We start from the raw sequence: 27384 nt of genomic DNA on the forward strand, positions 1-27384 counted from the left end.
TGCAGTGCTGCCTCAGTACTGCCCCTCTGACAGTACAGCACTCCCTCAGTATTGCCCCTCTGACAGTGCAGCACTCCCTCAGTACTGCCCCTCTGACAGTGCAGCACTCCCTCAGTACTGCCCCTCTGACAGTGCAGCACTCCCTCAGTACTGCCCCTCTGACAGTGCAGCACTCCCTCAGTACTGCCCCTCTGACAGTGCAGCACTCCCTCAGTACTGACCCTCTGACAGTGCAGTGCTGCCTCAGTACTGACCCTCCGACGGGGCAACACCTCTTCAGTACTGCCCCTCCGACAGTGCAGCACTCCCTCAGTACTGCCCCTCTGACAGTGCAGTGCTGCCTCAGTACTGCCCCTCTGACACTGCAGCACTCCCTCAGTACTGCCCCTCTGACAGTGCAGCACTCCCTCACTACCGACACTCCAACGGTGCAGCACTCCCTCAGTACTGACCCTCCGACAGTGCAGCACTCCCTCAGTACTGACCCTCCGACAGTGCAGCACTCCATCAGTGTTGACCCTCCGACAGTGCAGTGCTGCCTCAGTACTGCCCATCCGACAGTACAGCACTCCCTCAGTTCTGCCCCTCTGACACTGCAGCACTCCCTCAGTACTGCCCCTCTGACACTGCAGCACTCCCTCAGTACTGCCCCAGACAGTGCAGTGCTGCCTCAGTCCTGCCCCTCTGACAGTGCAGCACTCCTTCAGTCCTGCCCCTCTGACAGTGCAGCACTCCCTCAGTACTGACCCTCTGACAGTGCAGCACTCCTCTCAGTACTGCCCCTCTGACAGTGCAGCACTCCCTCAGTATTGACCCTCTGACAGTGCAGCACTCCCTCAGTATTGACCCTCTGACAGTGCAGCACTCCCTCAGTACTGACCCTCTGACAGTGCAGCACTACCTCAGTACTGCCCGTCCGACAGTGCTGCGGTCCCTCAGTCCTGCCCCTCTGAAAGTGCAGCACTCCCTCAGTACTGCCCCTCTGACAGTGCAGCACTCCCTCAGTACTGCCCCCCTGACAGTGCAGCACTCCCTCAGTACTGACCTTCCAGGGGTGCAGCACTCCCTCAGTGTTGCCCCTCCGACAGTGCATGATGCCTCAGTACTGCCCCCCCGACAATGCGGCACTCCCTCAGTACTACCCCTCCAACGGTGCAGCACTCCCTCAGTATTGCACCTCCGACAGTGCAGCACTCCCTCAGTACTGACCCACCGACAGTACAGCACTCCCTCAGTAATACCCCTCCGACAGTGCAGCACTCCCTCAGTACTGACCCTCCAGGGGTGCAGCACTCCCTCAGTGTTGCCCCTCCGACAGTGCATGCTGCCTCAGTACTGCCCCCCCGACAGTGCGGCACTCCCTCAGTGCTGCCCCTCTGGCAGTGCAGCGATGCCTCGTACTACCCCTCCAACGGTGCAGCACTCCCTCAGTGTTGCCCCTCCGACAGTGCAGCACTCCCTCAGTACTGACCCACCGACAGTGCGGCACTCCCTCAGTGCTGCCCCTCCGACAGTGCATGCTGCCTCAGTACTGCCCCCCCGACAGTGCAGCACTCCCTCAGTACTGCCCCTCCAACAGTGCTGCACTCCCTCAGTACTGCCCCTCTGACACTGCAGCACTCCCTCAGTACTGACCCTCTGACAGTGCAGCACTCCCTCAGTACTGCCCCTCTGACAGTGCAGCACTCCCTCAGTACTGCCCCTCTGACAGTGCAGCACTCCCTCAGTACTGACCCTCTGACAGTGCAGTGCTGCCTCAGTACTGACCCTCCGACGGGGCAACACCTCTTCAGTACTGCCCCTCCGACAGTGCAGCACTCCCTCAGTACTGCCCCTCTGACAGTGCAGTGCTGCCTCAGTACTGCCCCTCTGACACTGCAGCACTCCCTCAGTACTGCCCCTCTGACAGTGCAGCACTCCCTCACTACCGACACTCCAACGGTGCAGCACTCCCTCAGTACTGACCCTCCGACAGTGCAGCACTCCCTCAGTACTGACCCTCCGACAGTGCAGCACTCCATCAGTGTTGACCCTCCGACAGTGCAGTGCTGCCTCAGTACTGCCCATCCGACAGTACAGCACTCCCTCAGTTCTGCCCCTCTGACACTGCAGCACTCCCTCAGTACTGCCCCTCTGACACTGCAGCACTCCCTCAGTACTGCCCCAGACAGTGCAGTGCTGCCTCAGTCCTGCCCCTCTGACAGTGCAGCACTCCTTCAGTCCTGCCCCTCTGACAGTGCAGCACTCCCTCAGTACTGACCCTCTGACAGTGCAGCACTCCTCTCAGTACTGCCCCTCTGACAGTGCAGCACTCCCTCAGTATTGACCCTCTGACAGTGCAGCACTCCCTCAGTATTGACCCTCTGACAGTGCAGCACTCCCTCAGTACTGACCCTCTGACAGTGCAGCACTACCTCAGTGCTGCCCGTCCGACAGTGCTGCGCTCCCTCAGTCCTGCCCCTCTGAAAGTGCAGCACTCCCTCAGTACTGCCCCTCTGACAGTGCAGCACTCCCTCATTACTGACCCTCTGAGAGTGCAGCACTCCCTCAGTACTGCCCGTCCGACAGTGCTGCGGTCCCTCAGTCCTGCCCCTCTGACAGTGCAGCACTCCCTCAGTACTGCCCCCCTGACAGTGCAGCACTCCCTCAGTACTGCCCCCCTGACAGTGCAGCACTCCCTCAGTACTGACCTTCCAGGGGTGCAGCACTCCCTCAGTGTTGCCCCTCCGACAGTGCATGATGCCTCAGTACTGCCCCCCCGACAATGCAGCACTCCCTCAGTACTACCCCTCCAACGGTGCAGCACTCCCTCAGTATTGCACCTCCGACAGTGCAGCACTCCCTCAGTACTGACCCACCGACAGTACAGCACTCCCTCAGTAATACCCCTCCGACAGTGCAGCACTCCCTCAGTACTGACCCTCCAGGGGTGCAGCACTCCCTCAGTGTTGCCCCTCCGACAGTGCATGCTGCCTCAGTACTGCCCCCCCGACAGTGCGGCACTCCCTCAGTGCTGCCCCTCTGGCAGTGCAGCGATGCCTCGTACTACCCCTCCAACGGTGCAGCACTCCCTCAGTGTTGCCCCTCCGACAGTGCAGCACTCCCTCAGTACTGACCCACCGACAGTGCGGCACTCCCTCAGTGCTGCCCCTCCGACAGTGCATGCTGCCTCAGTACTGCCCCCCCGACAGTGCAGCACTCCCTCAGTACTGCCCCTCCAACAGTGCTGCACTCCCTCAGTACTGCCCCTCTGACACTGCAGCACTCCCTCAGTACTGACCCTCTGACAGTGCAGCACTCCCTCAGTACTGCCCCTCTGACAGTGCAGCACTCCCTCAGTACTGCCCCTCTGACAGTGCAGCACTCCCTCAGTACTGCCCCTCTGACAGTGCAGCAGTCCCTCAGTACTGCCCCTCTGACAGTGCAGCACTCTCTCAGTACTGACCCTCCGACAGTGCAGCACTCCCTCAGTATTGCCCCTCTGACAGTGCAGCACTCCCTCAGTACTGCCCCTCTGACAGTGCAGCATTCCCTCAGTACTGCCCCTCTGACAGTGCAGTGCTGCCTCAGTACTGCCTCTCTGACAGTGCAGCACTCCCTCAGTATTGCCCCTCTGACAGTGCAGCACTCCCTCAGTACTGCCCCTCTGACAGTGCAGCACTCCCTCAGTACTGCCCCTCTGACAGTGCAGCACTCCCTCAGTACTGCCCCTCTGACAGTGCAGCACTCCCTCAGTACTGCCCCTCTGACAGTGCAGCACTCCCTCAGTACTGACCCTCTGACAGTGCAGTGCTGCCTCAGTACTGACCCTCCGACGGGGCAACACCTCTTCAGTACTGCCCCTCCGACAGTGCAGCACTCCCTCAGTACTGCCCCTCTGACAGTGCAGTGCTGCCTCAGTACTGCCCCTCTGACACTGCAGCACTCCCTCAGTACTGCCCCTCTGACAGTGCAGCACTCCCTCACTACCGACACTCCAACGGTGCAGCACTCCCTCAGTACTGACCCTCCGACAGTGCAGCACTCCCTCAGTACTGACCCTCCGACAGTGCAGCACTCCATCAGTGTTGACCCTCCGACAGTGCAGTGCTGCCTCAGTACTGCCCATCCGACAGTACAGCACTCCCTCAGTTCTGCCCCTCTGACACTGCAGCACTCCCTCAGTACTGCCCCTCTGACACTGCAGCACTCCCTCAGTACTGCCCCAGACAGTGCAGTGCTGCCTCAGTCCTGCCCCTCTGACAGTGCAGCACTCCTTCAGTCCTGCCCCTCTGACAGTGCAGCACTCCCTCAGTACTGACCCTCTGACAGTGCAGCACTCCTCTCAGTACTGCCCCTCTGACAGTGCAGCACTCCCTCAGTATTGACCCTCTGACAGTGCAGCACTCCCTCAGTATTGACCCTCTGACAGTGCAGCACTCCCTCAGTACTGACCCTCTGACAGTGCAGCACTACCTCAGTACTGCCCGTCCGACAGTGCTGCGGTCCCTCAGTCCTGCCCCTCTGAAAGTGCAGCACTCCCTCAGTATTGACCCTCTGACAGTGCAGCACTCCCTCAGTACTGCCCCTCTGACACTGCAGCACTCCCTCAGTACTGCCCCTCTGACACTGCAGCACTCCCTCAGTACTGCCCCAGACAGTGCAGTGCTGCCTCAGTCCTGCCCCTCTGACAGTGCAGCACTCCTTCAGTCCTGCCCCTCTGACAGTGCAGCACTCCCTCAGTACTGACCCTCTGACAGTGCAGCACTCCTCTCAGTACTGCCCCTCTGACAGTGCAGCACTCCCTCAGTATTGACCCTCTGACAGTGCAGCACTCCCTCAGTATTGACCCTCTGACAGTGCAGCACTCCCTCAGTACTGACCCTCTGACAGTGCAGCACTACCTCAGTACTGCCCGTCCGACAGTGCTGCGGTCCCTCAGTACTGCCCCTCTGACAGTGCAGTGCTGCCTCAGTACTGCCTCTCTGACAGTGCAGCACTCCCTCAGTATTGCCCCTCTGACAGTGCAGCACTCCCTCAGTACTGCCCCTCTGACAGTGCAGCACTCCCTCAGTACTGCCCCTCTGACAGTGCAGCACTCCCTCAGTACTGCCCCTCTGACAGTGCAGCACTCCCTCAGTACTGCCCCTCTGACAGTGCAGCACTCCCTCAGTACTGACCCTCTGACAGTGCAGTGCTGCCTCAGTACTGACCCTCCGACGGGGCAACACCTCTTCAGTACTGCCCCTCCGACAGTGCAGCACTCCCTCAGTACTGCCCCTCTGACAGTGCAGTGCTGCCTCAGTACTGCCCCTCTGACACTGCAGCACTCCCTCAGTACTGCCCCTCTGACAGTGCAGCACTCCCTCAGTACTGACACTCCAACGGTGCAGCACTCCCTCAGTACTGACCCTCCGACAGTGCAGCACTCCCTCAGTACTGACCCTCCGACAGTGCAGCACTCCATCAGTGTTGACCCTCCGACAGTGCAGTGCTGCCTCAGTACTGCCCATCCGACAGTACAGCACTCCCTCAGTTCTGCCCCTCTGACACTGCAGCACTCCCTCAGTACTGCCCCTCTGACACTGCAGCACTCCCTCAGTACTGCCCCAGACAGTGCAGCACTCCCTCAGTATTGACTCTCTGACAGTGCAGCACTCCCTCAGTATTGACCCTCTGACAGTGCAGCACTCCCTCAGTACTGACCCTCTGACAGTGCAGCACTCCCTCAGTACTGACCCTCTGACAGTGCAGCACTACCTCAGTGCTGCCCGTCCGACAGTGCTGCGCTCCCTCAGTCCTGCCCCTCTGAAAGTGCAGCACTCCCTCAGTACTGCCCCTCTGACAGTGCAGCACTCCCTCATTACTGACCCTCTGACAGTGCAGCACTCCCTCAGTACTGCCCGTCCGACAGTGCTGCGGTCCCTCAGTCCTGCCCCTCTGACAGTGCAGCACTCCCTCAGTACTGCCCCCCTGACAGTGCAGCACTCCCTCAGTACTGCCCCCCTGACAGTGCAGCACTCCCTCAGTACTGACCTTCCAGGGGTGCAGCACTCCCTCAGTGTTGCCCCTCCGACAGTGCATGATGCCTCAGTACTGCCCCCCCGACAATGCGGCACTCCCTCAGTACTACCCCTCCAACGGTGCAGCACTCCCTCAGTATTGCACCTCCGACAGTGCAGCACTCCCTCAGTACTGACCCACCGACAGTACAGCACTCCCTCAGTAATACCCCTCCGACAGTGCAGCACTCCCTCAGTACTGACCCTCCAGGGGTGCAGCACTCCCTCAGTGTTGCCCCTCCGACAGTGCATGCTGCCCCAGTACTGCCCCCCCGACAGTGCGGCACTCCCTCAGTGCTGCCCCTCTGGCAGTGCAGCGATGCCTCGTACTACCCCTCCAACGGTGCAGCACTCCCTCAGTGTTGCCCCTCCGACAGTGCAGCACTCCCTCAGTACTGACCCACCGACAGTGCGGCACTCCCTCAGTGCTGCCCCTCCGACAGTGCATGCTGCCTCAGTACTGCCCCCCCGACAGTGCAGCACTCCCTCAGTACTGCCCATCCAACAGTGCTGCACTCCCTCAGTACTACTCCCTGACAGTGCAGCTTTCCCTCAGTGTTGCCCCTCCGACAGTGCAGTGCTGCCTCAGTACTGCCCCTCCGACAGTACAGCACTCCCTCAGTACTGCTCACCGACAGTGCAGCACTCCTTCAGTACTGACCCTCCGACAGTGCAGCACTCCCTCAGTACTGACCCTCCGACAGTGCAGCACTCACTCAGTAATACCCCTCCAACAGTGCTGCACTCCCTCAGTACTACTCCCTGACAGAGCAGCTTTCCCTCAGTGTTGCCCCTCCGACAGTGCATGCTGCCTCAGTACTGCCCCCCCGACAGTGCGGCACTCCCTCAGTACTGCCGCTCTGACAGTGCAGCACTCCCTCAGTGTTGCACCTCCGACAGTGCACAGCTGCCTGAGTACTGCCCCTCCGACAGTGCTGCACTCCCTCAGTATTGACCATCCGACAGTACAGCACTCCCTCAGTATAGCCCCTCTGACAGTGCAGCACTCCCTCAGTACTGCCCCTCTGACAGTGCAGCACTCCCTCAGTGTTGCACCTCCGACAGTGCACAGCTGCCTGAGTACTGCCCCTCCGACAGTGCTGCACTCCCTCAGTATTGACCATCCGACAGTACAGCACTCCCTAAGTATTGCCCCTCCGACAGTGCAGCACTCCCTCAGTACTGAACCTCCAGGGGTGCAGCACTCCCTCAGTGTTGCCCCTCCGACAGTGCATGCTGCCTCAGTACTGCCCCTCCGACAGTACAGCACTCCCTCAGTACTGACCCTCCGACAGTACAGCACTCCCTCAGTACTGCCCCTTGCCAGTGCAGCACTCCCTCAGTACTGACCTTCCGACAGTGCAGCACTCCCTCAGTACTGCCCCTTGCCAGTGCAGCACTCCTTCAGTACTGATCCTCCGACAGTGCAGCGCTGCCTCAGTACTGCCCCTCTGACAGTGCAGCACTCCCTCAGTCCTGCCCCTCCGACAGTACAGCACTCCCTCAGCAATACCCCCCCGACAGTGCGGCACTCCCTCAGTACTGCCCCTCTGACAGTGCAGCACTCCCTCAGTCCTGCCCCTCCGACAGTACAGCACTCCCTCAGTAATACCCCTCCGACAGTGCAGCACTCCCTCACTACTGACCCTCCAGGGGTGCAGCACTCCCGCAGTGTTGTCCCTCCGACAGTGCATGCTGCCTCAGTTCTGCCCCCCCGACAGTGCAGCACTCCCTCAGTGCTGACACTCCAACGGTGCAGCACTCCCTCAGTATTGCCCCTCTGACAGTGCAGCACTCCATCAGTACTGCCCCTCTGACAGTGCAGCACTCCCTCAGTACTGACCCTCTGACAGTGCAGCGCTGCCTCAGTCCTGCCCCTCTGACAGTGCAGCGCTGCCTCAGTACTGACCCTCTGACAGTGCAGCACTCCCTCAGTACTGCCCGTCCGACAGTGCTGCGCTCCCTCAGTCCTGCCCCTCTGACAGTGCAGCACTCCCTCAGTACTGCCCCTCTGACAGTGCAGCACTCCCTCAGTACTGATCCTCCAGGGGTGCAGCACACCCTCAGTGTTGCCCCTCCGACAGTGCATGCTGCCTCAGTACCGCCCCCCCGACAGTGCGGCACTCCTTCAGTCCTGCCCCTCTGACAGTGCGGCACTCCCTCAGTACTGACCCTCCAACGGTGCAGCACTGCCTCAGTGTTGCCCCTCCGACAGTGCATGCTGCCTCAGTACTGCCCCTCCGACAGTACAGCACTCCCTCAGTAATACCCCTCCGACAGTGCAGCACTCCCTCAGTACTGACCCTCCAGGGGTTCAGCACTCCCTCAGTGTTGCCCCTCCGACAGTGCATGCTGCCTCAGTACTGCCCCCCCGACAGTGCATGATGCCTCAGTACTGCCCCCCCGACAATGCGGCACTCCCTCAGTACTGCCCCTCCAACGGTGCAGCACTCCCTCAGTATTGCACCTCCGACAGTGCAGCACTCCCTCAGGACTGACCCACCGACAGTACAGCACTCCCTCAGTAATACCCCTCCGACAGTGCAGCACTCCCTCAGTACTGACCCTCCAGGGATGCAGCACTCCCTCAGTGTTGCCCCTCCGACAGTGCATGCTGCCTCAGTACTGCCCCCCCCGACAGTGCGACACTCCCTCAGTGCTGCCCCTCTGGCAGTGCAGCGATGCCTCAGTACTGCCCCTGCGACAGTGCAGCACTCCCTCAGTACGGGCCCTCCAACGTTGCAGCACTCCCTCAGTGTTGCCCCTCCGACAGTGCACAGCTGACTGAGTCCTGCCCCTCCGACAGTGCTGCACTCCCTCAGTACTGCTCACTGACAGTGCAGCACTCCTTCAGTACTGACCCTCCGACAGTGCAGCACTCCCTCAGTACTGACCCTCCGACAGTACAGCACTCCCTCAGTAATACCCCTCCGACAGTCCAGCACTCCCTCAGTACTGCCCCTTGCCAGTGCAGCGCTCCCTCAGTACTGACCCTCCGACAGTACAGCACTCCCTCAGTACTGCCCCTTGCCATTGCAGCACTCCTTCAGTACTGATCCTCCGACAGAGCAGCACTCCCTCAGAATTGCCCCTACGACAGTGCAGCATTCCCTCAGTACTGCCCCTCCGACAGTGCAGCACTCCCTCAGTACTGCCCCTTGCCAGTGCAGCACTCCTTCAGTACTGATCCTCCGACAGTGCAGCGCTGCCTCAGTACTGCCCCTCTGACAGTGCAGCACTCCCTCAGTCCTGCCCCTCCGACAGTACAGCACTCCCTCAGCAATACCCCCCCGACAGTGCGGCACTCCCTCAGTACTGCCCCTCTGACAGTGCAGCACTCCCTCAGTCCTGCCCCTCCGACAGTACAGCACTCCCTCAGTAATACCCCTCCGACAGTGCAGCACTCCCTCACTACTGACCCTCCAGGGGTGCAGCACTCCCGCAGTGTTGTCCCTCCGACAGTGCATGCTGCCTCAGTTCTGCCCCCCCGACAGTGCAGCACTCCCTCAGTGCTGACACTCCAACGGTGCAGCACTCCCTCAGTATTGCCCCTCTGACAGTGCAGCACTCCATCAGTACTGCCCCTCTGACAGTGCAGCACTCCCTCAGTACTGACCCTCTGACAGTGCAGCGCTGCCTCAGTCCTGCCCCTCTGACAGTGCAGCGCTGCCTCAGTACTGACCCTCTGACAGTGCAGCACTCCCTCAGTACTGCCCGTCCGACAGTGCTGCGCTCCCTCAGTCCTGCCCCTCTGACAGTGCAGCACTCCCTCAGTACTGCCCCTCTGACAGTGCAGCACTCCCTCAGTACTGATCCTCCAGGGGTGCAGCACACCCTCAGTGTTGCCCCTCCGACAGTGCATGCTGCCTCAGTACCGCCCCCCCGACAGTGCGGCACTCCTTCAGTCCTGCCCCTCTGACAGTGCGGCACTCCCTCAGTACTGACCCTCCAACGGTGCAGCACTGCCTCAGTGTTGCCCCTCCGACAGTGCATGCTGCCTCAGTACTGCCCCTCCGACAGTACAGCACTCCCTCAGTAATACCCCTCCGACAGTGCAGCACTCCCTCAGTACTGACCCTCCAGGGGTTCAGCACTCCCTCAGTGTTGCCCCTCCGACAGTGCATGCTGCCTCAGTACTGCCCCCCCGACAGTGCATGATGCCTCAGTACTGCCCCCCCGACAATGCGGCACTCCCTCAGTACTGCCCCTCCAACGGTGCAGCACTCCCTCAGTATTGCACCTCCGACAGTGCAGCACTCCCTCAGGACTGACCCACCGACAGTACAGCACTCCCTCAGTAATACCCCTCCGACAGTGCAGCACTCCCTCAGTACTGACCCTCCAGGGATGCAGCACTCCCTCAGTGTTGCCCCTCCGACAGTGCATGCTGCCTCAGTACTGCCCCCCCCGACAGTGCGACACTCCCTCAGTGCTGCCCCTCTGGCAGTGCAGCGATGCCTCAGTACTGCCCCTGCGACAGTGCAGCACTCCCTCAGTACGGGCCCTCCAACGTTGCAGCACTCCCTCAGTGTTGCCCCTCCGACAGTGCACAGCTGACTGAGTCCTGCCCCTCCGACAGTGCTGCACTCCCTCAGTACTGCTCACTGACAGTGCAGCACTCCTTCAGTACTGACCCTCCGACAGTGCAGCACTCCCTCAGTACTGACCCTCCGACAGTACAGCACTCCCTCAGTAATACCCCTCCGACAGTCCAGCACTCCCTCAGTACTGCCCCTTGCCATTGCAGCACTCCTTCAGTACTGATCCTCCGACAGAGCAGCACTCCCTCAGAATTGCCCCTACGACAGTGCAGCATTCCCTCAGTACTGCCCCTCCGACAGTGCAGCACTCCCTCAGTACTGCCCCTTGCCAGTGCAGCACTCCTTCAGTACTGATCCTCCGACAGTGCAGCGCTGCCTCAGTACTGCCCCTCTGACAGTGCAGCACTCCCTCAGTCCTGCCCCTCCGACAGTACAGCACTCCCTCAGCAATACCCCCCCGACAGTGCGGCACTCCCTCAGTACTGCCCCTCTGACAGTGCAGCACTCCCTCAGTCCTGCCCCTCCGACAGTACAGCACTCCCTCAGTAATACCCCTCCGACAGTGCAGCACTCCCTCACTACTGACCCTCCAGGGGTGCAGCACTCCCGCAGTGTTGTCCCTCCGACAGTGCATGCTGCCTCAGTTCTGCCCCCCCGACAGTGCAGCACTCCCTCAGTGCTGACACTCCAACGGTGCAGCACTCCCTCAGTATTGCCCCTCTGACAGTGCAGCACTCCATCAGTACTGCCCCTCTGACAGTGCAGCACTCCCTCAGTACTGACCCTCTGACAGTGCAGCGCTGCCTCAGTCCTGCCCCTCTGACAGTGCAGCGCTGCCTCAGTACTGACCCTCTGACAGTGCAGCACTCCCTCAGTACTGCCCGTCCGACAGTGCTGCGCTCCCTCAGTCCTGCCCCTCTGACAGTGCAGCACTCCCTCAGTACTGCCCCTCTGACAGTGCAGCACTCCCTCAGTACTGATCCTCCAGGGGTGCAGCACACCCTCAGTGTTGCCCCTCCGACAGTGCATGCTGCCTCAGTACCGCCCCCCCGACAGTGCGGCACTCCTTCAGTCCTGCCCCTCTGACAGTGCGGCACTCCCTCAGTACTGACCCTCCAACGGTGCAGCACTGCCTCAGTACAGACCCTCTGAAAGTACAGCACTCCCTCAGTAATACCCCTCTGACAGTGCGGCACTCCCTCAGGACTGCCCCCCCGACAGTGCGGCACTCCCTCAGTACTGCCCCTGCGACAGTGCAGCACTCCCTCAGTACAGACCCTCTGAAAGTACAGCACTCCCTCAGTAATACCCCTCTGACAGTGCGGCACTCCCTCAGTACTGCCCCTCTGACAGTGCAGCGCTGCCTCAGTACTGAGCCTCCGACAGTGCAGCACTTCCTCAGTGTTGCACCTCCGACAGTGCACAGCTGCCTGAGTACTGCACCTCCGACAGTGCTGCACTCCCTCAGTATTGCCCCTCCGACAGTGCATGCTGCCTCAGTACTGCCCCTCCGACAGTACAGCACTCCCTCAGTAATACCCCTCCGACAGTGCAGCACTCCCTCAGTACTGACCCTCCAGGGGTGCAGCACTCCCTCAGTGTTGCCCCTCCGACAGTGCATGCTGCCTCAGTACTGCCCCCCCGACAGTGCATGATGCCTCAGTACTGCCCCCCCGACAATGCGGCACTCCCTCAGTACTGCCCCTCCAACGGTGCAGCACTCCCTCAGTATTGCACCTCCGACAGTGCAGCACTCCCTCAGGACTGACCCACCGACAGTACAGCACTCCCTCAGTAATACCCCTCCGACAGTGCAGCACTCCCTCAGTACTGACCCTCCAGGGATGCAGCACTCCCTCAGTGTTGCCCCTCCGACAGTGCATGCTGCCTCAGTACTGCCCCCCCCGACAGTGCGACACTCCCTCAGTGCTGCCCCTCTGGCAGTGCAGCGATGCCTCAGTACTGCCCCTGCGACAGTGCAGCACTCCCTCAGTACGGGCCCTCCAACGTTGCAGCACTCCCTCAGTGTTGCCCCTCCGACAGTGCACAGCTGACTGAGTCCTGCCCCTCCGACAGTGCTGCACTCCCTCAGTACTGCTCACTGACAGTGCAGCACTCCTTCAGTACTGACCCTCCGACAGTGCAGCACTCCCTCAGTACTGACCCTCCGACAGTACAGCACTCCCTCAGTAATACCCCTCCGACAGTCCAGCACTCCCTCAGTACTGCCCCTTGCCAGTGCAGCGCTCCCTCAGTACTGACCCTCCGACAGTACAGCACTCCCTCAGTACTGCCCCTTGCCATTGCAGCACTCCTTCAGTACTGATCCTCCGACAGAGCAGCACTCCCTCAGAATTGCCCCTACGACAGTGCAGCATTCCCTCAGTACTGCCCCTCTGACAGTGCAGCACTCCCTCAGTACTGACCCTCCGACAGTGCAGCACTCCCTCAGTACTGCCCCTCCGATAGTGCAGCACTCCCTCAGTACTGCTCCCTAACAGTGCAGCGTTCCCTCAGTATTGACCCTCTGACAGTACAGCACTCCCTAAGTATTGCCCCTCTGACAGTGCAGCACTCCCTCAGTACTGCCACTCTGACAGTGCAGCGCTGCCTCAGTACTGCCCCTCTGACAGTGCAGCACTCCCTCAGTACTGCCCCTCTGATAGTGCAGTGCTGCCTCAGTTCTGACCCTCTGACAGTGCAGCACTCCCTCAGTACTGACCCTCCAACGGTGCTGCACTCCCTCAGTGTTGCACCTCTGACAGTGCACAGCTGCCTGAGTACTGCCCCTCCGACAGTGCTGCACTCCCTCAGTACTGCTCCCTAACAGTGCAGCGTTCCCTCAGTATTGACCCTCTGACAGTACAGCACTCCCTAAGTATTGCCCCTCTGACAGTGCAGCACTCCCTCAGTACTGCCACTCTGACAGTGCAGCGCTGCCTCAGTACTGCCCCTCTGACAGTGCAGCACTCCCTCAGTACTGCCCCTCTGATTGTGCAGTGCTGCCTCAGTTCTGACCCTCTGACAGTGCAGCACTCCCTCAGTACTGCCCCTCTGACAGTGCAGCACTCCCTCAGTACTGCCCCTCTGACAGTGCAGCACTCCCTCAGTACTGCCCCTCTGATAGTGCAGTGCTGCCTCAGTACTGCCCCTCTGACAGTGCAGCACTCCCTCAGTACTGCCCCTCTGATAGTGCAGCACTCCCTCAGTACTGACCCTCTGACAGTGCAGCACTCCCTCAGTACTGCCCCTCTGACAGTGCAGCACTCCCTCAGTACTGCCCTCTGACAGTGCAGCACTCCCTCAGTACTGCCCTCTGATAGTGTAGTGCTGCCTCAGTACTACCCCTCTGACAGTGCAGCACTCCTTCAGTACTGCCCCTCTGACAGTGCAGCACTCCCTCAGTCCTGCCCCTCTGACAGTGCAGCACTCCCTCAGTACTGCCCCTCTGACAGTGCAGCACTCCCTCAGTACTGCCCCTCTGACAGTGCAGCGCTGCCTTAGTACTGCCCCCTGACAGTGCAGCACTCCCTCAGTACTGTCCCTTTGACAGTGCAGCACTCCCTCAGTACTGCCCCTCTGACAGTACAGCACTCCCTCAGTACTGACCCTCCGACGGGGCAACACCTCCTCAGTACTGCCCCTCCGACAGTGCAGTGCTCCCTCAGTACTGCCCCTCTGATAGTGCAGTGCTCCCTCAGTCCTGTCACTCCAACGGTGCAGCACTCCATCAGTACTGCCCCTCCGACAGTGCAGCACTCCCTCAGTGTTGCCCCTCCGACAGTGCAGCACTCCCTCAGAATTGCCCCTCCGACAGTGCAGCACTCCCTCAGAATTGCTCCGCCGACAGTGCAGCACTCCCTCAGTACTGACCCTCCGACAGTACAGCACTCCCTTAGTACTGACCCTCCGATCGTGCGGCACTCCCTCAGTACTGCCCCTCTGACAGTGCAGCACTCCCTCAGGACTGCCCCTCTGACAGTGCAGCACTCCCTCAGGACTGCCCCTCTGATAGTGCAGCACTCCCTCAGTACTGCCCCTCCAACGGTGCAGCACTCGCTCATTATTGCACCTCCGACAGTGCAGCACTCCGTCAGTACTGACCCTCCGACAGTACAGCACTCCCTTAGTAGTGACCCTCCGATAGTGCGGCACTCCCTCAGTACTGCCCCTCTGACAGTGCAGCACTCCCTCAGGACTGCCCCTCTGACAGTGCAGCACTCCCTCAGGACTGCCCCCCCGACAGTGCGGCACTCCCTCAGTACTGCCCCTGCGACAGTGCAGCACTCCCTCAGTACAGACCCTCTGAAAGTACAGCACTCCCTCAGTAATACCCCTCTGACAGTGCGGCACTCCCTCAGTACTGCCCATCTGACAGTGCAGCACTCCCTCAGGACTGCCCCCCCGACAGTGCGGCACTCCCTCAGTACTGCCCCTGCGACAGTGCAGCACTCCCTCAGTACAGACCCTCTGAAAGTACAGCACTCCCTCAGTAATACCCCTCTGACAGTGCGGCACTCCCTCAGTACTGCCCCTCTGACAGTGCAGCGCTGCCTCAGTACTGAGCCTCCGACAGTGCAGCACTTCCTCAGTGTTGCACCTCCGACAGTGCACAGCTGCCTGAGTACTGCACCTCCGACAGTGCTGCACTCCCTCAGTATTGCCCCTCCGACAGTGCATGCTGCCTCAGTACTGCCCCTCCGACAGTACAGCACTCCCTCAGTACTGCCCCTCTGACACTGCAGCACTCCCTCAGTACTGACCCTCTGACAGTGCAGCACTCCCTCAGTACTGCCCCTCTGACAGTGCAGCACTCCCTCAGTACTGCCCCTCTGACAGTGCAGCACTCCCTCAGTACTGCCCCTCTGACAGTGCAGCACTCCCTCAGTACTGCCCCTCTGACAGTGCAGCACTCCCTCAGTACTGCCCCTCTGACAGTGCAGCACTCCCTCAGTACTGCCCGTCTGACAGTGCAGCACTCCCTCAGTACTGCCCCTCTGACAGTGCAGCACTCTCTCAGTACTGACCCTCCGACAGTGCAGCACTCCCTCAGTATTGCCCCTCTGACAGTGCAGCACTCCCTCAGTACTGCCCCTCTGACAGTGCAGCATTCCCTCAGTACTGCCCCTCTGACAGTGCAGTGCTGCCTCAGTACTGCCCCTCTGACAGTGCAGCACTCCCTCAGTATTGCCCCTCTGACAGTGCAGCACTCCCTCAGTACTGCCCCTCTGACAGTGCAGTGCTGCCTCAGTACTGCCCCTCTGACAGTGCAGCACTCTCTCAGTACTGCCCCTCTGACAGTGCAGCACTCCCTCAGTACTGACCCTCTGACAGTGCAGTGCTGCCTCAGTACTGACCCTCCGACGGGGCAACACCTCTTCAGTACTGCCCCTCCGATAGTGCAGCACTCCCTCAGTACTGCCCCTCTGACAGTGCAGTGCTGCCTCAGTACTGCCCCTCTGACACTGCAGCACTCCCTCAGTACTGCCCCTCTGACAGTGCAGCACTCCCTCACTACTGACACTCCAACGGTGCAGCACTCCCTCAGTACTGACCCTCCGACAGTGCAGCACTCCCTCAGTACTGACCCTCCGACAGTGCAGCACTCCATCAGTGTTGACCCTCCGACAGTGCAGTGCTGCCTCAGTACTGCCCATCCGACAGTACAGCACTCCCTCAGTTCTGCCCCTCTGACACTGCAGCACTCCCTCAGTACTGCCCCTCTGACACTGCAGCACTCCCTCAGTACTGCCCCAGACAGTGCAGTGCTGCCTCAGTCCTGCCCCTCTGACAGTGCAGCACTCCTTCAGTCCTGCCCCTCTGACAGTGCAGCACTCCCTCAGTACTGACCCTCTGACAGTGCAGCACTCCTCTCAGTACTGCCCCTCTGACAGTGCAGCACTCCCTCAGTATTGACCCTCTGACAGTGCAGCACTCCCTCAGTATTGACCCTCTGACAGTGCAGCACTCCCTCAGTACTGACCCTCTGACAGTGCAGCACTACCTCAGTGCTGCCCGTCCGACAGTGCTGCACTCCCTCAGTACTGCCCCTCTGACAGTGCAGCACTCCCTCATTACTGACCCTCTGACAGTGCAGCACTCCCTCAGTACTGCCCGTCCGACAGTGCTGCGGTCCCTCAGTCGTGCCCCTCTGACAGTGCAGCACTCCCTCAGTACTGCCCCCCTGACAGTGCAGCACTCCCTCAGTACTGATCTTCCAGGGGTGCAGCACTCCCTCAGTGTTGCCCCTCCGACAGTGCATGATGCCTCAGTACTGCCCCCCCGACAATGCGGCACTCCCTCAGTACTACCCCTCCAACGGTGCAGCACTCCCTCAGTATTGCACCTCCGACAGTGCAGCACTCCCTCAGTACTGACCCACCGACAGTACAGCACTCCCGCAGTAATACCCCTCCGACAGTGCAGCACTCCCTCAGTACTGCCCCCCCGACAGTGCGGCACTCCCTCAGTGCTGCCCCTCTGGCAGTGAAGCGATGCCTCGTACTACCCCTCCAACGGTGCAGCACTCCCTCAGTGTTGCCCCTCCGACAGTGCAGCACTCCCTCAGTACTGACCCACCGACAGTGCGGCACTCCCTCAGTGCTGCCCCTCCGACAGTGCATGCTGCCTCAGTACTGCCCCCCCGACAGTGCAGCACTCCCTCAGTACTGCCCCTCCAACAGTGCTGCACTCCCTCAGTACTACTCCCTGACAGTGCAGCTTTCCCTCAGTGTTGCCCCTCCGACAGTGCAGTGCTGCCTCAGTACTGCCCCTCCGACAGTACAGCACTCCCTCAGTACTGCTCACTGACAGTGCAGCACTCCTTCAGTACTGACCCTCCGACAGTGCAGCACTCCCTCAGTACTGACCCTCCGACAGTGCAGCACTCACTCAGTAATACCCCTCCAACAGTGCTGCACTCCCTCAGTACTACTCCCTGACAGTGCAGCTTTCCCTCAGTGTTGCCCCTCCGACAGTGCATGCTGCCTCAGTACTGCCCCCCCGACAGTGCAGCACTCCCTCAGTACTGCCGCTCTGACAGTGCAGCACTCCCTCAGTGTTGCACCTCCGACAGTGCACAGCTGCCTGAGTACTGCCCCTCCGACAGTGCTGCACTCCCTCAGTATTGACCATCCGACAGTACAGCACTCCCTCAGTATAGCCCCTCTGACAGTGCAGCACTCCCTCAGTACTGCCCCTCTGACAGTGCAGCACTCCCTCAGTGTTGCACCTCCGACAGTGCACAGCTGCCTGAGTACTGCCCCTCCGACAGTGCTGCACTCCCTCAGTATTGACCATCCGACAGTACAGCACTCCCTAAGTATTGCCCCTCCGACAGTGCAGCACTCCCTCAGTACTGAACCTCCAGGGGTGCAGCACTCCCTCAGTGTTGCCCCTCCGACAGTGCATGCTGCCTCAGTACTGCCCCTCCGACAGTACAGCACTCCCTCAGTACTGACCCTCCGACAGTACAGCACTCCCTCAGTACTGCCCCTTGCCAGTGCAGCACTCCCTCAGTACTGACCCTCCGACAGTGCAGCACTCCCTCAGTACTGCCCCTTGCCAGTGCAGCACTCCTTCAGTACTGATCCTCCGACAGTGCAGCGCTGCCTCAGTACTGCCCCTCTGACAGTGCAGCACTCCCTCAGTCCTGCCCCTCCGACAGTACAGCACTCCCTCAGCAATACCCCCCCGACAGTGCGGCACTCCCTCAGTACTGCCCCTCTGACAGTGCAGCACTCCCTCAGTCCTGCCCCTCCGACAGTACAGCACTCCCTCAGTAATACCCCTCCGACAGTGCAGCACTCCCTCAGTACTGACCCTCCAGGGGTGCAGCACTCCCGCAGTGTTGTCCCTCCGACAGTGCATGCTGCCTCAGTTCTGCCCCCCCGACAGTGCAGCACTCCCTCAGTGCTGACACTCCAACGGTGCAGCACTCCATCAGTACTGCCCCTCTGACAGTGCAGCACTCCCTCAGTACTGACCCTCTGACAGTGCAGCGCTGCCTCAGTCCTGCCCCTCTGACAGTGCAGCACTCCCTCAGTACTGCCCCTCTGACAGTGCAGCACTCCCTCAGTACTGATCCTCCAGGGGTGCAGCACACCCTCAGTGTTGCCCCTCCGACAGTGCATGCTGCCTCAGTACCGCCCCCCCCGACAGTGCGGCACTCCTTCAGTCCTGCCCCTCTGACAGTGCAGCACTCCCTCAGTACTGACCCTCCAACGGTGCAGCACTCCCTCAGTGTTGCCCCTCCGACAGTGCATGCTGCCTCAGTACTGCCCCTCCGACAGTACAGCACTCCCTCAGTAATACCCCTCCGACAGTGCAGCACTCCCTCAGTACTGACCCTCCAGGGGTGCAGCACTCCCTCAGTGTTGCCCCTCCGACAGTGCATGCTGCCTCAGTACTGCCCCCCCGACAGTGCATGATGCCTCAGTACTGCCCCCCCGACAATGCGGCACTCCCTCAGTACTGCCCCTCCAACGGTGCAGCACTCCCTCAGTATTGCACCTCCGACAATGCAGCACTCCCTCAGGACTGACCCACCGACAGTACAGCACTCCCTCAGTAATACCCCTCCGACAATGCGGCACTCCCTCAGTACTGACCCTCCAGCGATGCAGCACTCCCTCAGTGTTGCCCCTCCGACAGTGCATGCTGCCTCAGTACTGCCCCCCCGACAGTGCGACACTCCCTCAGTGCTGCCCCTCTGGCAGTGCAGCGATGCCTCAGTACTGCCCCTGCGACAGTGCAGCACTCCCTCAGTACGGGCCCTCCAACGTTGCAGCACTCCCTCAGTGTTGCCCCTCCGACAGTGCACAGCTGACTGAGTCCTGCCCCTCCGACAGTGCTGCACTCCCTCAGTACTGCTCACTGACAGTGCAGCACTCCTTCAGTACTGACCCTCCGAAAGTGCAGCACTCCCTCAGTACTGACCCTCCGACAGTACAGCACTCCCTCAGTAATACCCCTCCGACAGTCCAGCACTCCCTCAGTACTGCCCCTTGCCAGTGCAGCGCTCCCTCAGTACTGACCCTCCGACAGTACAGCACTCCCTCAGTACTGCCCCTTGCCAGTGCAGCACTCCTTCAGTACTGATCCTCCGACAGTACAGCGCTGCCTCAGTACTGCCCCTCCGACAGTACAGCACTCCCTCAGCAATACCCCCCCGACAGTGCGGCACTCCCTCAGTACTGCCCCTCTGACAGTGCAGCACTCCCTCAGTGCTGACACTCCAACGGTGCAGCACTCCCTCAGTCCTGCCCCTCCGACAGCGCAGCACTCCCTCAGTGCTGACACTCCAACGGTGCAGCACTCCCTCAGTCCTGCCCCTCCGACAGCGCAGCACTCCCTCAGTAATACCCCTCCGACAGTGCAGCACTCCCTCAGTACTGACCCTCCAGGGGTGCAGCACTCCCGCAGTGTTGTCCCTCCGACAGTGCATGCTGCCTCAGTACTGCCCCCCCGACAGTGCAGCACTCCCTCAGTGCTGACACTCCAACGGTGCAGCACTCCCTCAGTCCTGCCCCTCCGACAGCGCAGCACTCCCTCAGTAATACCCCTCCGACAGTGCAGCACTCCCTCAGTACTGACCCTCCAGGGGTGCAGCACTCCCGCAGTGTTGTCCCTCCGACAGTGCATGCTGCCTCAGTACTGCTCCCCCCGACAGTGCGGCACTCCCTCAGTACTGCCCCTCTGACAGTGTGTTGCTGCCTCAGTACTGCCCCTCTGACAGTGAGGTGCTGCCTCAGTACTGCCCCCCCGACAGTGCAGCACTCCCTCAGTACTGCCCCTTTGACAGTGCGGTGCTGCCTCAGTACTGCCCCTCTGACAGTGCAGCACTCCCTCAATACTGCACTCGGATTGCTGGCCTGATTTTTTTGTCTCAAGCCTCTGGAGTGGGGCCCAAACTTGCAACCTTCAAGTTCAGAGGCTTGTGGGTGGATGGACACAGACTGACCCTGAATGGATACCTGCCTCAGCAATCATTCCACACATACAGTGCACACATTTTGCTAATTTTGTGTGCATGTTACTATTTTGACCTTGATGGTCTACTTTCAGACTGTCTATACTCAGGTACCGCAGCCTACTGTCCGCCCACATGTACCTTATTGTGACTTCAAAAGGGATTTGCGATAAGTACTTGAAAAGGCGAAATTTGCAGGGCTAAGGGGAAAGAGCAGGGGAGTGAGACTAATAAGATAGCTCTTTCAGGTAGCATGGGCCAAATGGCCTTGTTCTGTGTTGTAAGATTCTATGACTGGGGTCCTGTGAGAGGTCTGCCAGCAGTGTCAACTCCAGCACTGGAAGTGTATGCATGGCGGCTGTGTGCAGAAAGGCCAAAGAATTAGCAGGCTGAGTGCGGAGTGGTTCCACCAGATATTACTGTCTTTGGGAAGGAGGGACTTCTGAGATTCAATGCTCCTCAAAATAGTTTTATTGAGTTGTGTGCAGCAAACTGGATTACAATGCAGAGAGTACCACAACTTACAACAATGTACAGCTTCCTAGCATTCACAGCAATGTATAACTTTAACAGGAACTATATTTAAAATAACTGACATGTCTGATACTGATGGTAATGTATTCAAGCACCTTTTGCCTGAGGCAATTTGAATGTAATATTACAACTGTGGTTGCATAATCAATGCACCTTATAGATCAGAAATTTCACAGCTTCGATTCCCTCTGACACAGAGGCTCTGGTGACAGACAGATCTGTGTCAACTTCTCTGGGACAACAGCCCAGATGGCCTCAATGGCCCTGGGTCAAAGGGAGAGTGGGGGAGAAGAGGAATCAGACAGCCTCCTTCCCCCACTGCCCCTGGGTCAGACAGGGAGGGGAGGAATCAGCCAGACCGCTGTTCCCATGATCCAGGGTTGGAAAGAGAGAGGGGAGGATTTAACTGAGCTCTTTCCCCAGTGTAAGAGAGAGAGGGAGGGAGGGGAGGATTCAGCCAGCCTGCCCCCCCATGTCCATGGGTCAGAGAGAGGGGTGGGAGTTGGAATCAGCCAGGCTCCTATCCCAGTGTCACAGAGAGACAGGGGAGGATTCAGCCAGATTCCCCAGTTGGAAAGGAGGTGGGGAAATTGGATAAGGGCACGTCCAGATCGGACTCGGCTGTAAGACAGCCATGGTGAAATAGCCTGCCAGCATTCACTCTCTAGGCTTTGATGTCAAACATAGCTGAGGCATAAGAGACTGATGGAACATTACCTCGGCCCAGTGGCATTCCAGTTTAACAATTCTACATCTTGGATTCAGTATGAAATAAGGCAGGAGAAACTATTTTAAAACAATGCAAATTCTCAGTGCCGTAATGAAGAGTTTACGCCTTGACCTGGTAGCAACTTTACCCTCGCAGACTATCGACTCTGGGTGCAGGTGGCAGCTGCTACTGCGATCGCCTCATGCCAAAAATCGTATGCAATGAAAACAAAGCACTGCAAAAAAGATCAGTAGCTTTGATAATCAGCAAGATTAACACACTGTCAATGTGTGCCTCGTGGCTGGTAAATCATCACTCTCTTAAAACTGGCATCAAAATGCAAAAACATTTAGATCCTTGGAATCTAGACCATTGCTTCCATTGCAACCATTTTACTGGAACTCACAACAATGGATTACATCCAAACGAAATACAATGCCAGCATTAGAGAAGGTTCACTCCACTAATTCCAGGGATGAAGGACTTATGAAGAAAGGTTGAAACAGGTTGGGCCTATACCCATTGGAGTTGAGAAGAATGAGAAGTGATCTTAGTGAAACATATAAGGTCCTGAAGGGACTTCAGATCGAGTAGATACTGGAAGGAGGCTTCCACTGGTGGGGGAAAACTAGAACTGGGGACACAGTTTAAGAATAAGAGGTCTCCCTTTTAAGAGAGAGATGAGGAGAATTTTTTTTCCTCAAAGGGTTGTTAGTCTGTGGAATTCTCTTCCCTAGAAAGCAGTGGGGTCTGGGTCATTGAATTTATTCAAGACTGAGTTAGGTAGATTTTTGATCGACAAGGGAGTCAAGGGTTATGGGGGTAGACAGGAAAGTGGAGTAGAGACCACAACCAGATCAGCCATGGCCTTATTGAATGGCGGAGCAGGCTGGAAGGGCTGAATGGCCTACACCTGCTCCTAAGCCCTATTTTCCTATTAAGTTTGCATTGATTGGAGCGATGAAAACCAGCGATGCTCAAAACTCCAGAATTGGAGGAGTGCCGAGATCTTGTGGGGCTGTGAGGTTGGAGGAGATTATAGAATTAGGGAGTGCTGAGGCCATGAATGGATTTGAAAACAAGAATAAGAGATCTTCTGTTTGCTACAACATCTTAATAACCAACATTTGAACATCAATTTCACCATGGAGATGGAACAACAACTTTCCACACTATTTCTTCTCATTACCAAGTCATATTAGGGCATGCCAACATACCAAGTTTACCATAGGCCCACTCATAGGACTGGATTTGGTTCTGGAGGCGGGGCTCCCGGCACCGAGCCAAAAAGACAGGGGGAACCCCGCCTCGGCCTTTTCGCGTCCCCGAGAGCGATCCTCCGGACTTTTAACCTCCAAGTTTCCCGTGCCGGGATCCCCATTCCTTTAAAGACAGGGATCCCGCCTCCGGGACCTGCTGACCAACCAGAGAGCCGGCAGCTCAACAGTATCGAGAGCGCCACTGCAGAGGCCTCGGACCCAGGACCAGCGCTGGAACCCCGGACCAGAGGTAGGTGAGGCGGGGTCACCAGGCCAAGCTGAAGACTCCAGCAAAGGTGGGGGGGGGGGGGGGGGCGCGGTGTGAGGCTGGAGGCTGTGGTCGTACAGTCCAGGGGAGGGGAGGGTCCTGCAGGGGTTCCTCCATGGGCAACAAATTGCCCACAAAGGAGGTAGCACACCCCTCCCCAACCAAGCCTGCAGGGAGGGCACCTCATGTTACAAGGCGTCCTCCCCGTGTGGCAGAGGCAACCCCCAGGACTGGTAAGATCCCAGCGGTGGCGGGAAGAGGCCCTAAATTAGCCAATAACAGGAATAATAGCATGCACTGACCTATTATGAAACACCATTAGCTGACCAATAGCAGGAACAAGAACATGTAATGACTTGTTAGCAGTAGGATCCAACAAACATTCTCATTCTCCACCACATATAAACCCACTGTTTCCACCCATTCTAGTTATTGTTCCAGGCGATGAGCAGAGTACACCGCCAGAAATATTCAGGCCTGCCACTTCTAAGAACTCCTTTTTCAAGGAAACAACTGTTGTTTTCTCTGAGCAATTTCACATGGTGTAAAACCGTAAAAATCACCTTACTCAATGTTACCACTCTCAACGTGAAAACCTTCAAAAAAACTTCTAAGAAACTTAAACTTGAGGCGTGGCTGCATTGAAATCCGATGTAGGTCAGGGAGGACAGGGCTGACGGGTGAAACGGGACTTGGTGCGAGTCAGGTAACAGGGTAATAATTAGGAGCAGGAACGCTAGCTGAAACATCTCCTGCTAAGCCCAAGAGGGCTGAGGCCAACAAACATGTCCGAGTGCAGCCTAGCACCCCCACATAGTTAGTAGAAACTGCCCTCGTAAAAGATTTAGGAGTGAAGCAGGTTTAAAATACTAAATTAAATAGCAAAAGCATAAATCTATTACCTGATTAAAAACTGGAAAATCCCTCCTACTGCTGCTTGTGGTGAGTCATGATTCAGTTTCTGATGTAAGGTGGTTTGCTCCTTTACGCCATCACCACTCCAACTGTGTGTCGCATTTTCAGGCTTACCTGATGAGAAAACCAGTTTACAGGATAGTTTACAGCCCATTACTTTGCTACATGTATAAGGTAAGACTTCACAGTTTCACTTGTTGGTCCCCAGTGTAAAATAGTACTCGGTGTGGGGATGCACATTGTAATTTAATACTCGGTGCGAGGCCACACAGCATAATACTCAAAGGCTATGGGCCCTAATAACATTCCAGCAATAGTACTGAAGACTTGTGCTCCAGACTAGCTGCGCCCCAAGCCAAGCTGTTCCAGTACAGCTATAACACAGGCATCTACCCGGCAATGTGGAAAATTGCCCAGGTATGTCCTGTGCACAAAAAGCAGGACAAATCCAACCCAGCCAATTACTGCCCTATCAGTCTACTCCCAATCGTGAGCAAAGTGATGGAAGGGGTCATCGACAGTGATATCAAGCAGCACTTGCTCAGCAATAATTTTCTCATTGACACTCAGTTTGGGTTCTGCCAGGGCCACTCAGCACCTGACCTCATTACAGCCTTGGTTCAAACATGGACAAAAGGGCTGAACCTCAGAGGTGAGGTGAGAGTGACTGCCCTTGACATCAAAGCACCATTTGACCGAGTATGGCATCAAAGAGCCCTCGCAAAACTGAAGTCAATGGGAATCAGGGGGACAGCTCTCCGCTGGTTGGAGTCATCCCTAGCACAAAGGAAGATGGTTGTGGTTGTTGGAAGTCAATCATCTGAGCTCCAGGACATCACTGCAGGAGTTCCTCAGGGTAGTGTCCTAGGCCCAACCATCTTCAGCTGCTTCATCAATGAACTTCCTTCAATCATAAGGTCAGAAGTGGGGATGTTCGCTGATGATTGCACAATGTTCAGCACCATTCGTGACTCCTCAGATACTGAAGCAGTCCGTGTAGAAATGCAGCAAGATCTGGACAACATCCAGGCTTGGGCTGATAAGTGGCAAGTAACATTCATGCAACACAAGAGCCAGGCAATGACCATCTCAAACAAGAGAGAATCTAGCCATCTCCCCTTGATGTTCAATGGCATTACCATCACTGAATTCCCCACTATCAACATCCTGGGAGTCACCATGGACCAGAAACTGAACTGGATCAGCCATATAAATGCTGTGGCGACAAGAGCAGGTCAGAGGCTGGGAATTCTGCGGTGAGTAATTCACCTCCTGTCTCCCCAAAGCCTATCCACCATCTACAAGGCACAAGTCAGAAGTGTGATGGAATACTCTCCACCTCTCTGGATGGGTGCAGCTCCAACAACACTCAAGAAGCTTGACACTATCTAGGACAAAGCAGCCCGCTTGATTGGCACACCATCCACCACCTTCAACATGCACTCCCTTCACCGCCGACACACAGTGGCAGCAGTGTGTACCATCTACAAGATGCACTGCAGTAACTCATCAAGGCTCCTTCGACAGCACCTTCCAAACCCATGACCTCTACCACCTAGAAGGACAAGGACAGTAGATGCATGGGAACACCACTACCTGAAAGTTCCCCTCCAAGCCAGAAGCCATCCTAACTTGAAACTATATTGCCGTTCCTTCACTGTTGCTGGGTCAAATACCAGGAACTCCCTCCCTAACAGCACTGTGGATGTGTCTACACATCAAGGTCTGCAGCGGTTCAAGAAGGCAGCTCCCAACCACCATCAAAGACAATTAGGGATGGGCAATAAATGCAGGCCTATCCAGTGACACCCACATACCATAAACAAATAAAAAAATTAATACTCAGTGTGAGGATACACAGTGTAATTTAATACTCGGTGCGAGGCTGCACAGTGTAATTTAATACTCGGTGCGAGGAGGCACAGTATCATTTAATACTCGGTGCGAGGCTGCACAGTGTAATTTAATACTCGGTGCGAGGCTGCACAGTGTAATTTAATACTCGGTGCGAGGAGGCACAGTATAATTTAATACTCGGTGCGAGGCTGCACAGTGTAATTTAATACTCGGTGCGAGGCTGCACAGTATAATTTAATACTCGGTGCGAGGCTGCACAGTGTAATTTAATACTCGGTGCGAGGAGGCACAGTATAATTTAATACTCGGTGCGAGGCTGCACAGTATAATTTAATACTCGGTGCGAGGCTGCACAGTGTAATTTAATACTCGGTGCGAGGAGGCACAGTATAATTTAATACTCGGTGCGAGGCTGCACAGTATAATTTAATACTCGGTGCGAGGCTGCACAGTGTAATTTAATACTCGGTGCGAGGAGGCACAGTATAATTTAATACTCGGTGCGAGGCTGCACAGTGTAATTTAATACTCGGTGTGAGGCTGCACAGTGTAATTTAATACTCGGTGCGAGGAGGCACAGTATAATTTAATACTCGGTGCGAGGAGGCACAGTATAATTTAATACTCGTTGCGAGGCTGCACAGTGTAAATTAATACTCGGTGTGAGGCTGCACAGTGTAATTTAATACTCGGTGCGAGGCTGCACAGTGTAATTTAATACTCGGTGCGAGGAGGCACAGAGTAATTTAATACTCGGTGCGAGGCTGCACAGGGTAATTTAATACTCGGTGCGAGGAGGCACAGTGTAATTTAGTACTCAGTGTGAGGAGGCACAGTGTAATTTAATACTCAGTGCGAGGCTGCACAGGGTAAATTAATACTCGGTGCGAGGAGGCACAGTGTAATTTAGTACTCGGTGCGAGGAGGCACAGTGTAATTTAGTACTCAGTGTGAGGAGGCACAGTGTAATTTAATACTCGGTGTGAGGAGGCACAGTGTAATTTAATACTCGGTGCGAGGAGGCACAGTATAATTTAATACTCGGTGCGAGGCTGCACAGTATAATTTAATACTCGGTGCGAGGCTGCACAGTGTAATTTAATACTCGGTGCGAGGAGGCACAGTATAATTTAATACTCGGTGCGAGGCTGCACAGTGTAATTTAATACTCGGTGTGAGGCTGCACAGTGTAATTTAATACTCGGTGCGAGGCTGCACAGTGTAATTTAATACTCGGTGCGAGGAGGCACAGAGTAATTTAATACTCGGTGCGAGGCTGCACAGGGTAAT

The 27384-nt window shown here is 57.3% G+C and overlaps 1 protein-coding gene across 5 annotated transcripts in view; it reads right to left on the reverse strand.

Annotated features, from left to right (window-relative positions):
* LOC137356083 (membrane-anchored junction protein) overlaps positions 1–27384 on the reverse strand; it is a 141685-nt gene that overhangs the window by 23969 nt on the left and 90332 nt on the right. For 4 of the 5 annotated variants that reach the window (XR_010970993.1, XM_068021891.1, XM_068021892.1 and 1 more), the window contains exon 10: positions 24225–24351. Coding sequence is in view for 4 of the 5 variants with exons in the window: in XM_068021891.1 (XP_067877992.1) it covers positions 24225–24351 (127 nt within the window). In the remaining variant the exon portion in view is untranslated. Of the gene's footprint in view, positions 1–21246; positions 22031–24224; positions 24352–27384 lie in introns of those variants that run through there. The other variant, XM_068021893.1, reaches the window with a different exon arrangement.

The sequence above is a fragment of the Heterodontus francisci genome, chromosome 44 (genome assembly GCF_036365525.1).
Source record: "Heterodontus francisci isolate sHetFra1 chromosome 44, sHetFra1.hap1, whole genome shotgun sequence".
NCBI lineage: Eukaryota > Metazoa > Chordata > Chondrichthyes > Heterodontiformes > Heterodontidae > Heterodontus > Heterodontus francisci.